Source organism: Mustela erminea, chromosome 21, assembly GCF_009829155.1.
Source record: "Mustela erminea isolate mMusErm1 chromosome 21, mMusErm1.Pri, whole genome shotgun sequence".
Taxonomy (NCBI): domain Eukaryota; kingdom Metazoa; phylum Chordata; class Mammalia; order Carnivora; family Mustelidae; genus Mustela; species Mustela erminea.
Genome location: NC_045634.1, coordinates 32,863,817 through 32,875,678, shown reverse-complemented (window position 1 = coordinate 32,875,678; position 11,862 = coordinate 32,863,817). Strand labels below are relative to the sequence as shown.

At 41.2% G+C, this 11,862-nt stretch overlaps 1 protein-coding gene across 1 annotated transcript; it reads left to right on the top strand.

Annotated features, from left to right (window-relative positions):
- The first annotated feature begins 290 nt into the window (after positions 1-290).
- SPCS3 (signal peptidase complex subunit 3) lies at positions 291-10,818 on the top strand. The gene is made up of 5 exons (XM_032328953.1): positions 291-569; positions 2,203-2,276; positions 4,198-4,274; positions 7,632-7,747; positions 8,818-10,818. The coding sequence occupies exons 1-5, from the start codon at positions 427-429 to the stop codon at positions 8,948-8,950; spliced, it is 543 nt and encodes a 180-aa protein (XP_032184844.1). The 5' UTR covers positions 291-426; the 3' UTR covers positions 8,951-10,818.
- The last annotated feature ends 1,044 nt before the right edge of the window (positions 10,819-11,862 follow it).

Below are 11,862 nucleotides of genomic sequence, written 5' to 3'. Positions count from 1 at the left end.
CTCAGAATACATTCCAAACTACCTGGCCTTGCTGCCGGATTTAAGTGCAAATTAATAAGACAGTAGCGCTGAAGAAGCCTCGGGGCTGACCACCATGCTGAAGGACCAAGAAACCGGGGTAGGCGAGCCTGGGGGGCCGGAGGAGAGGAAGCTAGGGCAGGGGGCGGGCCTTCCGCGGAGAAACCCCACCCCTCCTTGCTCGTCGCTGATTGGTGGCGGCGATAGGCCGGGAGGGTGGGTGTGTCCGGGGAGGCGGGTGCGCGCGCGCTCGCCGGCGTTGGAGGACCGGAAAGGAGGCGGGGCCGTGGCGGCGCGCGCTCCCGGGACGCGCGCGGCGCAGGCGGCGCGGATCGCAGGGAGCCGGTCCGGGGCCGGAGCGGGGTCCCTGGTGTGCGTGCGGAACGGGGCTCCCGGGAGACGGTCGCGATGAACACGGTGCTGTCGCGGGCGAACTCGCTGTTCGCCTTCTCGCTGAGCGTGATGGCGGCGCTCACCTTCGGCTGCTTCATCACCACTGCCTTCAAAGACAGGAGCGTCCCGGTGCGGCTGCACGTCTCGCGGATCATGCTGTGAGTGCGGCGGAGGCCCGGCCGGCGGGGCGGGGCGCCTGGACCGGGCCGGGGTGGGCGCCGAGGCCGGGCCGCCGCGGGCAGGGCGTCCGCGCCGCCCCGGGGGACCCCTCCCCCCGCCCCGCCGCTCCTCCGCGGCCGGCGCCCTCGAGGACGGACGCCCCGGTGGACGTCGCGGCTTCCCGGCTTCCCCTCGAACTCCCACCCCTCCGCCGCGAATTCCCGGGCTTGCTCTTAAATTTTAATTTTGAGTGTTCCTCAGGCCGGTGCCTCCGCTTCCTTCCTGTTCCTCACTTCCCCCGCCCGCGCCGGCCAATGAGGGAGCAACACAACAGCGGAGCCGCGCCGCCGCCCGCCCGCCGGCTCCCGGGCCGGCTCCCCGCTCCCCGCTCCCGGCTCCGCTCCCCGGCCCCGCGCCTCCGGCTCCGCGCCCCCGCTCCCCGGTCCGCTCCCCGCTCCCCGGCCCCGCGCCCCCGCGCCCCGCTCCCCGCTCCTCGCCGGCCGCCGCGCCTCGGCGCTGCCCTCTCAGACCGGACTCGGCCCCGCGTGCGGGCCTTCCGCGGTTCTCGCCCGGCCGCCTTCGCGGGGCTGTGGGGGGCTGCCTCCCTCGGGGGCTCTGCCTTCGTGGGGGCGCTGCCTCCTTCCGGGCGGCGCGGACTCGCAGCCGCTTTGAAGTTGGCGGGAGAGTGAGCGACAGCCCCGCTCTCGGGTCCGCGCCGCGGCCGGTTGAAGATCCGCGGGCTGAAGACCTCTGCGAAAATGCCCCAAATGGGATTTATTTCAGAATGACGTTGTCATTTCCATATGCCGGCTTTATGTCGCCTCGGTCATTTGTGTTCGCCGGCACGTTTTTTGATACGTAGGTGTTTTTTTTTTTTTTCCTTTTTCTTTCCCCCCCCCCCCACCCCGTTCTCAGATCTTCTCTGTTCCATCTCGCATCAGGTTCACTCGTTCTTCAGCCGTAGTTTTCTAGACGTCTTAGTCGGAGTCTCCGACGAGCCAGTCATCGAAGAGCTCCTCTGCTGTGCAATGCCGCTTCCAGATGCCACCCCCGCCCTGCACACCTTTCCCCCTCCTGCTGCTTGCGGGATACCGGGTTTTAGGTTCAAGTAGACGCCGGCACTTTTTGCTGTTGTTAATCTTGAGCAAGTTTCTTATCGTCCTGGGCCTTAATTTCCTTTTAAGAATAGAAATAATACCCAAGTCGTAGGCTTGTTGTGAGGATTATTTGACATAATTACGAAAAATTCACTGTTGGGCCTCCCAGACACACAGGAAGCACTCGGTAAATACAGCAGCACTTACCATTCGTCTTCATTTTCCCGCACCCCTGTGACCTTCCGCCACCAGACTCACTGACAGCAGGTGTTCACACTCCCTTGGAGCAGTTTTCACACTCTGCCCCCTATTTTGCTGGGGATTCTCTTTTAAGGTTTATGCTGTAGCTACAGACCTAATTTTTATACAGGATTAAAAGTTTTATCCTCTTTTCCCACTTGTAAGTTTCTCTGATTTTTTACTTCTTGCTGTTCCACCTGTGCCTCCAAGCTCCTGTGTTTCACTTTAGGGAACTGAGTGAATTGTATGTGCTGTTATGTTTGAAGAATGGTAAAACTTTTGTCTTTATTTTTAGAAAAAATGTAGAAGACTTCACTGGACCTAGAGAAAGAAGTGATCTGGGATTCATTACATTTGATATAACTGCTGATATCCTTTAAGAAAATATTTTATTGCCTTCTCTGTACTGGTATAATGATATACGTTTTGTTTAGTGATTTGGGGGGAGGTACAGTAGTCTCACTATCCCCTGAATCAGTCAGACTTTAGAAGTTTCTATAGGTGTATTTCCATTAGTAAAATAGTTTTAATATCTCCTCATTCACACTTGAGAAAATTTATTTATGGATTCTTCAGTTATTATTTTGTGAACAGATTTTAAAACTTTTCACAGAAACGTTAAACAGATTGAAAGCTTGAAGAGAGTTTGAATATTTCAGAAAGAAAAAAATAGAATCAGGTCGATTGGATTATAGAAAGAGAACTGTTAGCAGTGCTCAGCCTTCTTAGATTGATTATTTTATGTACAATACCAAGTAATATATCCATATTTCATGATAGCAGAGAGAAACATATGTTAAAAAAGTTAATTGTCATCTGTTAAGGTTTAGAAGTTCAATATCAGTATGGTTATTTGCAAACCATATTAGAATTTTGCCGTTATGGTTTTTTTAATAAGTACTTTTATAATGAGAGTCAAGAGAAATCTTAACGTTTATAAGAGTTACTTTAAAATGGGAATGATTTAATCTTTTTCTTTTGAATTTCCACCATTTGATAACTGTCCATTTTGGCCAATGTAATCTTTTATGGTCTTAGATTAATATGTTGGCAGCATTGTTCTCTGCCATCTCGTCTGATCACACCTACCTTTTTAAGACCTCAGGATTAAAATTGGCTATGGTGATTGCACTGTCCGGACTTCTGTAAAGCCACTGTCTCAACAGTCGGAGCAGATGACGAACCCGGGGAGTTTACCTGATAGGGCTCTTGACTGCCATGGAATTACTTTAACTTGATTTTTTAGAAATAAAGTGTTGGGTTTAGAAGTAGACTAGAAATTAGTTCTCTAGGCACTTTGTGAGGAGATAGTGTAACTGTCAGAAGAGGCCTATGGGAAACTTGGTATATCAGCTTTTAAGTTTTTGTGTCATTTTAAAACAGTCTGGTAAGAGGGAGTTTGGATCTCTTCCGTAAAGTAACTTTATCTGGAGAATTACAGTGAAATTTCCTGACATCTCAATTATTGTACTTACATATTCTCAATCTCATCATTTGTAGTTTTTCTTAATGCTGCTGCTAAGACTTGAAATTGGGCCTTTTTTTTGTAAAGAGCTATTCTTAGACTTCAGTTCTAAAAGCAGAGTATAATGACCATGTTGCTGTCAGTATGTATAAAGGCGTGTAATAAAATGACTTAGCCATTTACATATGATACTTAATAAAATCCAGACACTTAATTCATTTCATTTTGCAGTAACACCGGTCTTGTAATTAATCATTGTGAATATTTTTTTGCACTCTGGTAAGCTGAGGAAATCGGATTGACGTTCAGCTGCATATTCTTACCAAAGCACTTTGTGGACTGAGACATTTTGATCTCCGTTGGCATGGGCTCAAAAGCAACATGAACATTTATTATATTTCGTTTAATTACATGAGCTGATTCATGTTTGTCTGTCAGTAAATTTAAACTATGATGATTGGTTATACTTTAGAACTTCCATGGAATTGAATATGCATCAAAGATTAAATCTTCTTTGTTTTAGACTTGGCTAATGTTACAGAAAGCTAAATTTTGTATTGTTCTGTTACTTTCTTATTAAATCATGGTTAGAGGCACAGGGGAATGATGCTAATAATCTCACTGACACATTTTTTTTATTTTGAAATGAGATTTTATAATCTATTTGTCTTTTTTGTGTTTTTATTAAACTAGTGTCTCAGTATGTTTCTGAGCCACCTCTCTTTTTTCTATTTTAGTATTAGTATTGCTGTGGATAATTAAGAATAAGATTGATTTAGAAGTTGTTTGCTGCTTTATGATTTTTATATTCCTTAATTTGTTTACATCTAGAGAATATATTTGATTGGAATGTTAAGCAATTGTTTCTTTATTTATCAGCAGAATATTCAACTAAAAATAATGTAAGTATATATATATATATAGAGAGAGAGATGTATTTTAATAATCCTTAAAATCTCATTCTTTATGAAAGGATATAAATCTTACATATTCAAAATATCTGACATGAGTCGTTCAGTAAAAATCCTAAGCCTCTGGAGAGGTGACTACTAAGAAAACATCCCTTGGTTGGTAGCCTTTTATTTTTTCTGTTACTATAGCTGTCTAGTATTCTTGTCCCCAGAATGCGGTGCATGCAGGGTAATCTGTAGGTATATAAGGAACATCATTAAGAGCTACTATTTTTTCCCTTACAGAGTTAGGAGGACTTGCCAGTTGTTCAGTTCATTAACTTTTCACTTGATGTTAAGATGGAGTGGCAACTGCCAAGCTCCTGATCTGTACTGGAAATGAGAACTCTAGCTATATGTTTTTTGTTTAAAAATAAAAGGGAAAGAAGCCAAACTGTATGAGTACTTGCAATATGGACTGACGTTCATATGCTCAGCCCCGTGGTCAGACGGTCGCATGTCTCCGACAGCATGCAGGTTCTCCGGGGGAAGAGGAGGAATTCTGCAGGGCAGAATGGTTGACTGTTCTGCATGCAATTTATTTGTTCAAGTTCAGCGGTTTATAAAGTTGTACAGTATAATCCAGTTCAGTGGGTGATGTTACATAGTTTTAAATAAATCTCACAAAATGGAAAAACGGCTTAAAAACATTCCTGCAGAGAAGTTACACACTGAAAATAACACAAATGGTTCAACCACATGTAAGCAGCAGGAACACAGCAGAGCTGATGTGTGGGTTCCTCTTTGGAGGTGTTCGGCCACATTAATGGATTAGAAAAAGAGAGAACCTAGAGAGATCTAATACAAACTTGTCTGAGAAACATTGGTCAAGAATATTATTAGAAATGCAAATTTATGTTCATTATCAGTGGTGATATATCGTCTAATGGCAATAGTGATGTGTACTATATGCAGAATTTGTAAATAAATGCTTATTTTGGGTTTGTGCTCAAAATAATTTGTGATCAAATCTTTCGGTACCATTTCCAGTGATAAGCTCAGAAAGGCTGTTGTTGAATTAGGAGTGTACTAAGAAATGGGGAAGTGGAGTTGCGGTGCGAGTATCGAATTTTTTAAGATGAAGTATTCTTTTCATAGCTTTGGAGAAAAGATGGCAAGATGCTTGAATCAACAAAATCTGTGACCTGTGTTTACAACTCTCATTATCCATATATGTAATAAAAAACTAGAAAGATAACACTTTTTTAAATCCTATCAGGTTATTTTAAAATCTGCCTAAATATTTGTATTTTTGTTTTGATGTGAGCTGTTCTAATCATCTTACTAAGCCGTATAGCTATAATTAACATATCCATCTGTTGAGAAATATTTTCCTTTGCTTTGGAATTATATGGGATTCACCAGTTTCAGGATTTAAAAGTAGTCTTTTTAATCATAAACTAGAGCTTATCAGAAGTTTTGTCATTAAAAGCTACTAAACTATTAGAATAAAACACTTAAAATTATTAATTTGTGATTGAAATTTATTGGTTCAGTCTGATTTAGAGCTTTTGTTGCAGATGAGAGGAAGGACTGAATTTTTTTTTTTTTTTTTTAGATTTTATTTATTTATTTGATAGAGAGAGCAAGAGACACAAGCAGGGAGAGCAGCAGAGAGAGAGGGAGAGGGAGAAGCAGGCTCCCCACTGAGCAGGGAGCCTGATGCGGGGCTCAATCCCAGCACTCTGGGATCATGACCTGAGCTGAAGGCAGTTGCTTAATCAACTGAGCCACCCAGGCACCCCAGAAGGACTGAGATTTTTATATAGGATGTTGCTAAAACAGAAATCCCTGAAAGTGTTAAGTGAATGATTGTGATAAATGAATTAAAATATGATGGTGAAATCCATGGAATTACAATATGCTTCTATGTTGTTTTCACTCTCATATTTGTTATCAGCGTAGTCTAGAGGTGATTTGTAGTTAGAGATGAGTCTACTTCTGTATTTTATTGGAACTATGTTCACTTTCAAGGGATGAAAAATTAACTTTATCTGCTGATTGGCTTGATCAGTTAACTGGAATTTTTAGTACTTCAATTCATTTTACATTCATTTTGATTGAGCATGTCTTTTATGCCAAATATTTTGTTAGGCCCTAGGATTACTGGATTGTGTAGGTTTTGAACCCTGCCCTTGAGAGTCAACAAAATGTTAGAACATATAGAAAAAGCTATTCTGAAGGTAAGAGTAATGACTGTATACACACATATCATTCTATAGCTCTTAACAGATTATTTGAATTAATATGTTACCTTCTTGGTGACAGGTATATCTAAATTATATTCATAATTCTGGTTTACCTCAGTATGACTAGTAAGTTAATACAACTGGGAACTTGACAGATCGTTGCTTTGGTGAAGGAATAAATGTGCATTAAAAAGTCATTTCACTTTGGCATATCTTAGATTATATATTCTTCAGGCTTGATGTTTCTGTTTTATGCTAGAAAAAGGCTTTGTGGTGAAGATTTGAACCTTCTTAGAAATAATGTCCACATTTCTTTTCAGCGAATGTAGTCACCACACGCTGAGCAACTGACCTTCCAGGCTAAATAGTAATGGATGATAGCTTACTAAGAACAGATTTCTTGGGTTTAATAGCGGTCACAGATGTGTTTTCTCTGCACTTTATGCCCCTCATTTTCCAAACAGAACTTGGTTTTGATGTGTCAGAATAGCGGATTAAAAGAATTGATTTCTAGAACATTCGATAATAAAACAATGATGTGTCTATGATTAATGTAAAGGAAAAATACTTAGAAGACTTCATTTCTTTAGTGGTTCCTTGGTAATGTTAAGACCTTGGAGATACATAGATATTCCTGACCTAATCTGGCAGCAGAGACGTGTGTGAGGAGCATGGTGGAGCAGGAGTAGCTGTCTCAGTTTCCCGGCACTTCAGAGTCCATACTGGGCTGGAAGGTCTCAGAAATTTTACAGGGAAAAGTGATTTAGGAGTATGCTTGCTTGCTTTCTGATGATTCTAATCCCTCTGTTTCTCCAAGGGCTCCACTCTGGAGTGCACATGAGTCTAAATAAAACCTTCGAGTAAGCTTTGAGGGCCCTAAGTAATACAGTTGTTTTTGCAAAAGCAGTGATTTGCTTTAGGGAAATTTTTTGTCCCAGAAAAGTTCAACTTCTTGTATCTATCCACTTGTTATTTTGTTATGCTCTAGGATTTTAGCAATTCCCTGAAAACGTGTATTCATTAATGTAAATTAAAGTATTTGCATAGCACTGCTTTTAATTTGAAGTGACAGAGTTGTAAGTTCTGATGAGTTATCTAATTAATTTTCATTTTAATGTAGGCTCTGAACCAAGTTGTCCTTTGGGACAAGATTGTTCTGCGAGGTGATAATCCAAAGCTGCTGTTGAAAGATATGAAAACAAAATATTTTTTCTTTGACGATGGAAATGGCCTCAAGTGAGCAGTTCTTTGTCATTCTTTTTTTTTTTTTTTTAAGGTTTTATTTATTTATTTGACAGAGATTACAAGTAGACAGAGAGGCAGGCAGAGAGAGAGGGAAGCAGGCTATGCGGGGCTTGATCCCAGGACCCTGGGATCATGACCTGAGCCAAAGGCAGAGGCTTTAGCCCACTGAGCCACCCAGATGCCCTGGTTCTTTGTCATTCTTTACATGTAATTAAATATGTGGGGGAGAGAATTATATAATGTACTTTTGTTTTTAAGAAAGTGGTTAGAGGGTAAAAAGGGGAAAGTTGAGAGAAAATAAATACAGATCTGATCTGGAAAATTGGGTAGAAACACTGCCACAGACACGGGTCTAAGATGAGCTCTGAGTTCTTGTGCGGTAAGTGAAATGGCTCAGTCGTACTGAGAAAGGCGCTTAGCTGTTTCTGCTGTGACCTTGGCAGGGGGCCCTTCAAGAGGAGGTAGTGTGTGTATCCAGGATTGACACTGAGGGTTCCAGCTGTGCTTAACTTCTCTGAACCCCCTTTCCTTTGATGCACAGGGAAAGAATTAGAATAACTGAGATTTTGGGTCATTTCAGCTCATCAGCTCTGTGAGTAAACACTGGAAAGGAATTTAGGGGAGAGCTGTTGTAACCAGACCTCAGGTTTTGCAGATGAAAAATTGGAGCCATGAATGATGATTTGTTCACAGTCTAGACAAGGAGAGAATTCGATTTCAAATCATCGCCTTCTGATATCTAGCTCAAATCTCTTTCTATATTCTCGCTCTGTTTTACTTAATTAAGCTTTTTGACCCATAGCTCTAATAACTGGCACTCACAATAAGTGAGTGAGTTTAGTTAGGTCATTATGGGATGCCTGCAGATACAATGCTGGTTTTCCAGCGTCGTTCCTGCATTTCAAAGACTTGAGAGGACTTCTGTTGGTAGATTAGGATTCCGGCTACAAATAGCTGGTTTTGAAGTATTTGAACCCCAGTGCTTGAGTTGAATGTTTTTTGTTCAACTAAAAATGTTTCTGCTGACATCTAATAAACATGTTTATTCTGTCTTTTTATAGGGGAAACAGGAATGTCACTTTAACCCTCTCTTGGAACGTTGTACCAAATGCTGGAATTCTACCTCTTGTGACAGGATCAGGTCACGTATCTGTCCCATTTCCAGATACATATGAAATAACGAAGAGTTATTAAATTATTCTGAATTTGAAACAACATATTTTTATACTTAATGAGTCATATCTTGTTTTTCTCTTCCCTTGCATCTTCATTTGGTTGTTCCTTTTCTTTTTTTACGGGGGGTGGTTTAAGAACTAACATCAAAGGCGTAGTTGAAGGGGAAAGGTTAATGTGCTACTTAATTTTACAAGCAAAACACACACAAAAAAGGCCACCAGAATATTATAAAAATATGAAAACAAGACAACTACACAATAAAGATTTGTAAAAAATTTATGTTTGAGGTATTCCCTGTATGTCCATGGTTCCTTACGGAATATACAGTGAGCATGAAGGGTAGTTAAGACTTTTAGGTGCCTGTGGAGTTAGAAGAACTGTATTTTATGCCTCGCATTCATGCAGGTTCACATTGGATGTGATGCAGAAGTGGACATTCTCTTTTTAGGGTGTGTTGCATTGCCAGAAAAATTAAAATGGTTATTTGTAAGACACCTGGTTTACAAAATAGCCAGAAGTGATGGAGTTGTATTCCGTTTGTCTCTGGAATGCCCCATATGCTTGTTTTCCTTACAGGTGACTAGCAACTTTCTCCACTTAAAGACTAAATACCTCTTTATATGCTGTAAATCATTCTAACTCATTTTAAAGTCTCTTAAGTCAACCAAATATGTGTGTCTCAGTGCTTTCTCTAAAAATGTTCCTTTGTATTATATCTTTGTGTGAATTTTTAGCATTGCCATTGAAAGTTGAAAATGTTTGCATGGTTTACCTTCTGAGTTATGTTTGTTCTTGTGAGCATGCCTAGTGCCATGAGTGGTAGTTATTTAAAAGTTTCTAGGTCCACATTTTAATAATTATTGGGGTAATAATATTTGTTGGTGCGCTTTTCCACTTAGAAGCACTCTCCTGTATTTTTACTGTGTGTTATCCTCGATGATCTAACGAGGTAAGTAGTACAGATGTTAGCTCTTTGCAGATGAAGAAACTGAAACCCGGAAGTTTATTGAATCGCTTTGAGGATTCATACCTAGCAAGGAAGATAGTTAAAACTTCAGTCATTCTGTAAGCGTATCCTTTCTCCTGTAGCTCAGAGTATAGACCAATCAAAATTCACTTACAATTTTCATTATGTTTTATGTTACCCTGGACACCCTCAAGCTGCCAACAACTTATGTAGAGATAATACCTCATTTCATTCTCTGCATAAATTAATATTACATATGTTAAAAGTAGAAGAATCCAGATGTATGTAGAAATGATTTAGAAATTAAATGCAGAATAATACATGGTTGAATATATGATCATATTGAATGTGATTTTTTCCTACCCTGAGCAAATAAACATGCTCAAGGAAGCAACTACAAATCAATTACCCTTAAAAGCAAGACCAAACACTGTAGTTACACTATCAGCAGTAACCAAAAAGGGCTAATGTTTCCTAAGAATGGGTTTCAATTAACAGTTGTTGTATTTACCTCATCGGAAATACATCATTTAATTAACGGTGGTTTTTACAGCTGTTGTATGTAAGAGCATGTGTTCCTGTCAAAAGTCAAAGCTGTTGTATCATGAATACCAGACTGGGTTTGGCTCCCAGCTTTTTCATTAAAATGTTCAGGGTCTCGGTTTCTTTATCTAAAATGACAGAGTTGGACTCACTAACTTAAATAGTGGTTCTTTTATATACCACACAAGTCTATAAAATTTGTGCTATCTGTTCAGCAGAGAGATTGAACAGAAAGCATCTTAGTAACGTGAAGGCAAGAAGATGACCGGGAAGACTAACCCATAACTGTTCTGTGCTGATCGGACTATATTTCTGTTAGATTTTTATGCCCAGAACATTTAACCTCCTAGGTACAAATAAAACACATGGAAATGTAGTCTCTGTAGATGTCAAAGTTGAAAAATTGGGTGCGCGCATTCAGGAAGGCGTGCGCAAGAACGCAGGAGCCCCGGCTGGGAGCAGGCGCTGGCTTAGTCCCTCTTCCCTCGGTGGTGAGCAGATCATGGGTTTGCTAGAGGTCAATGTTGACCTTTACTTGAGTTAAAGTGTACCTGACAAGCCACCCACTTTCTTGGAGTTGGGTGAGGAAGACGAGTAGAAAGGTGCAACTAGCCCAATGATTAAACCATTTCTTGTTTTTGCTCAACTTGGAGAAAGTGCTAGGACAGGAATGCTCCAGCATGGGAATAAGAAGCCTCTGTCTCAGGAACTCATTGTTGGGTGCGCGGCCTTGTCTGTTGACTATGATCCTGCGTGAAAGCAGATGGCTTTGTGCTAGGTTTGAGAAGCGCACCACCTACCTTCAGTGCCCGTGTTTCCAGAAGTCTTGTGGTCTCCACACAGGCCCAAGGCTTCAAACTTTCAGAACCCTAAGTCTTATTTGAAATGTCTGAGCCCAGACATTTCCAGGATACTGGGGAAGGAAAAGAGTTGCAAGATACTTAATCTAAAATACTTGGGGTTAGAAGTGAGCTCATCTGTTTATGCTCACAGACTCCTTTTCTCTAGCAGGTTAACCTAGACATGCAGCTCTGACCGTGTTTTATATTTTCCTGATTGATGAGGTTTGGTTTCTTTATGCTTCAAGGAAAATAGTAGAAAACTTCAGAAGTTCCTAAGGGTGTAATAGGAAAGTGGGTTAATTTGAATTTCCTTTTTTGGAATTGTTTTCCAGTTCTTTGGTGGGTCTGGCCGGCCTCGTATTAGCACTTAAGAGATGGGCTTTGAGGTTATAGTGAACATTTTTTTTCACTATTCTATCTAAAGCTTAGCGATCTAAAGCTTTGGATCCTTGAGGTATATGTTAGTGGAGGTGCTATTTTATAATATCTTGAATTTGACCCGAAATGGGTGAAGGGAAATACCGTAAGCCATGAACTTTGGTAGTAAATAGCACCTGTTCCTTTCAGAAGCTTTCCGT

What these genes read in the sequence shown, in the direction of transcription:
- SPCS3 (XM_032328953.1), top strand. Translation starts at nt 427, where the DNA reads ATGAACACGGTGCTGTCGCGGGCGAACTCGCTGTTCGCCTTCTCGCTG. An exon ending in TACATTTGATATAACTGCTG is followed by an intron (nt 2,277 to 4,197) that starts ATATCCTTTAAG and finishes TAATTTGTTTAC; the next exon opens with ATCTAGAGAATATATTTGAT. An exon ending in GACGATGGAAATGGCCTCAA is followed by an intron (nt 7,748 to 8,817) that starts GTGAGCAGTTCT and finishes GTCTTTTTATAG; the next exon opens with GGGAAACAGGAATGTCACTT.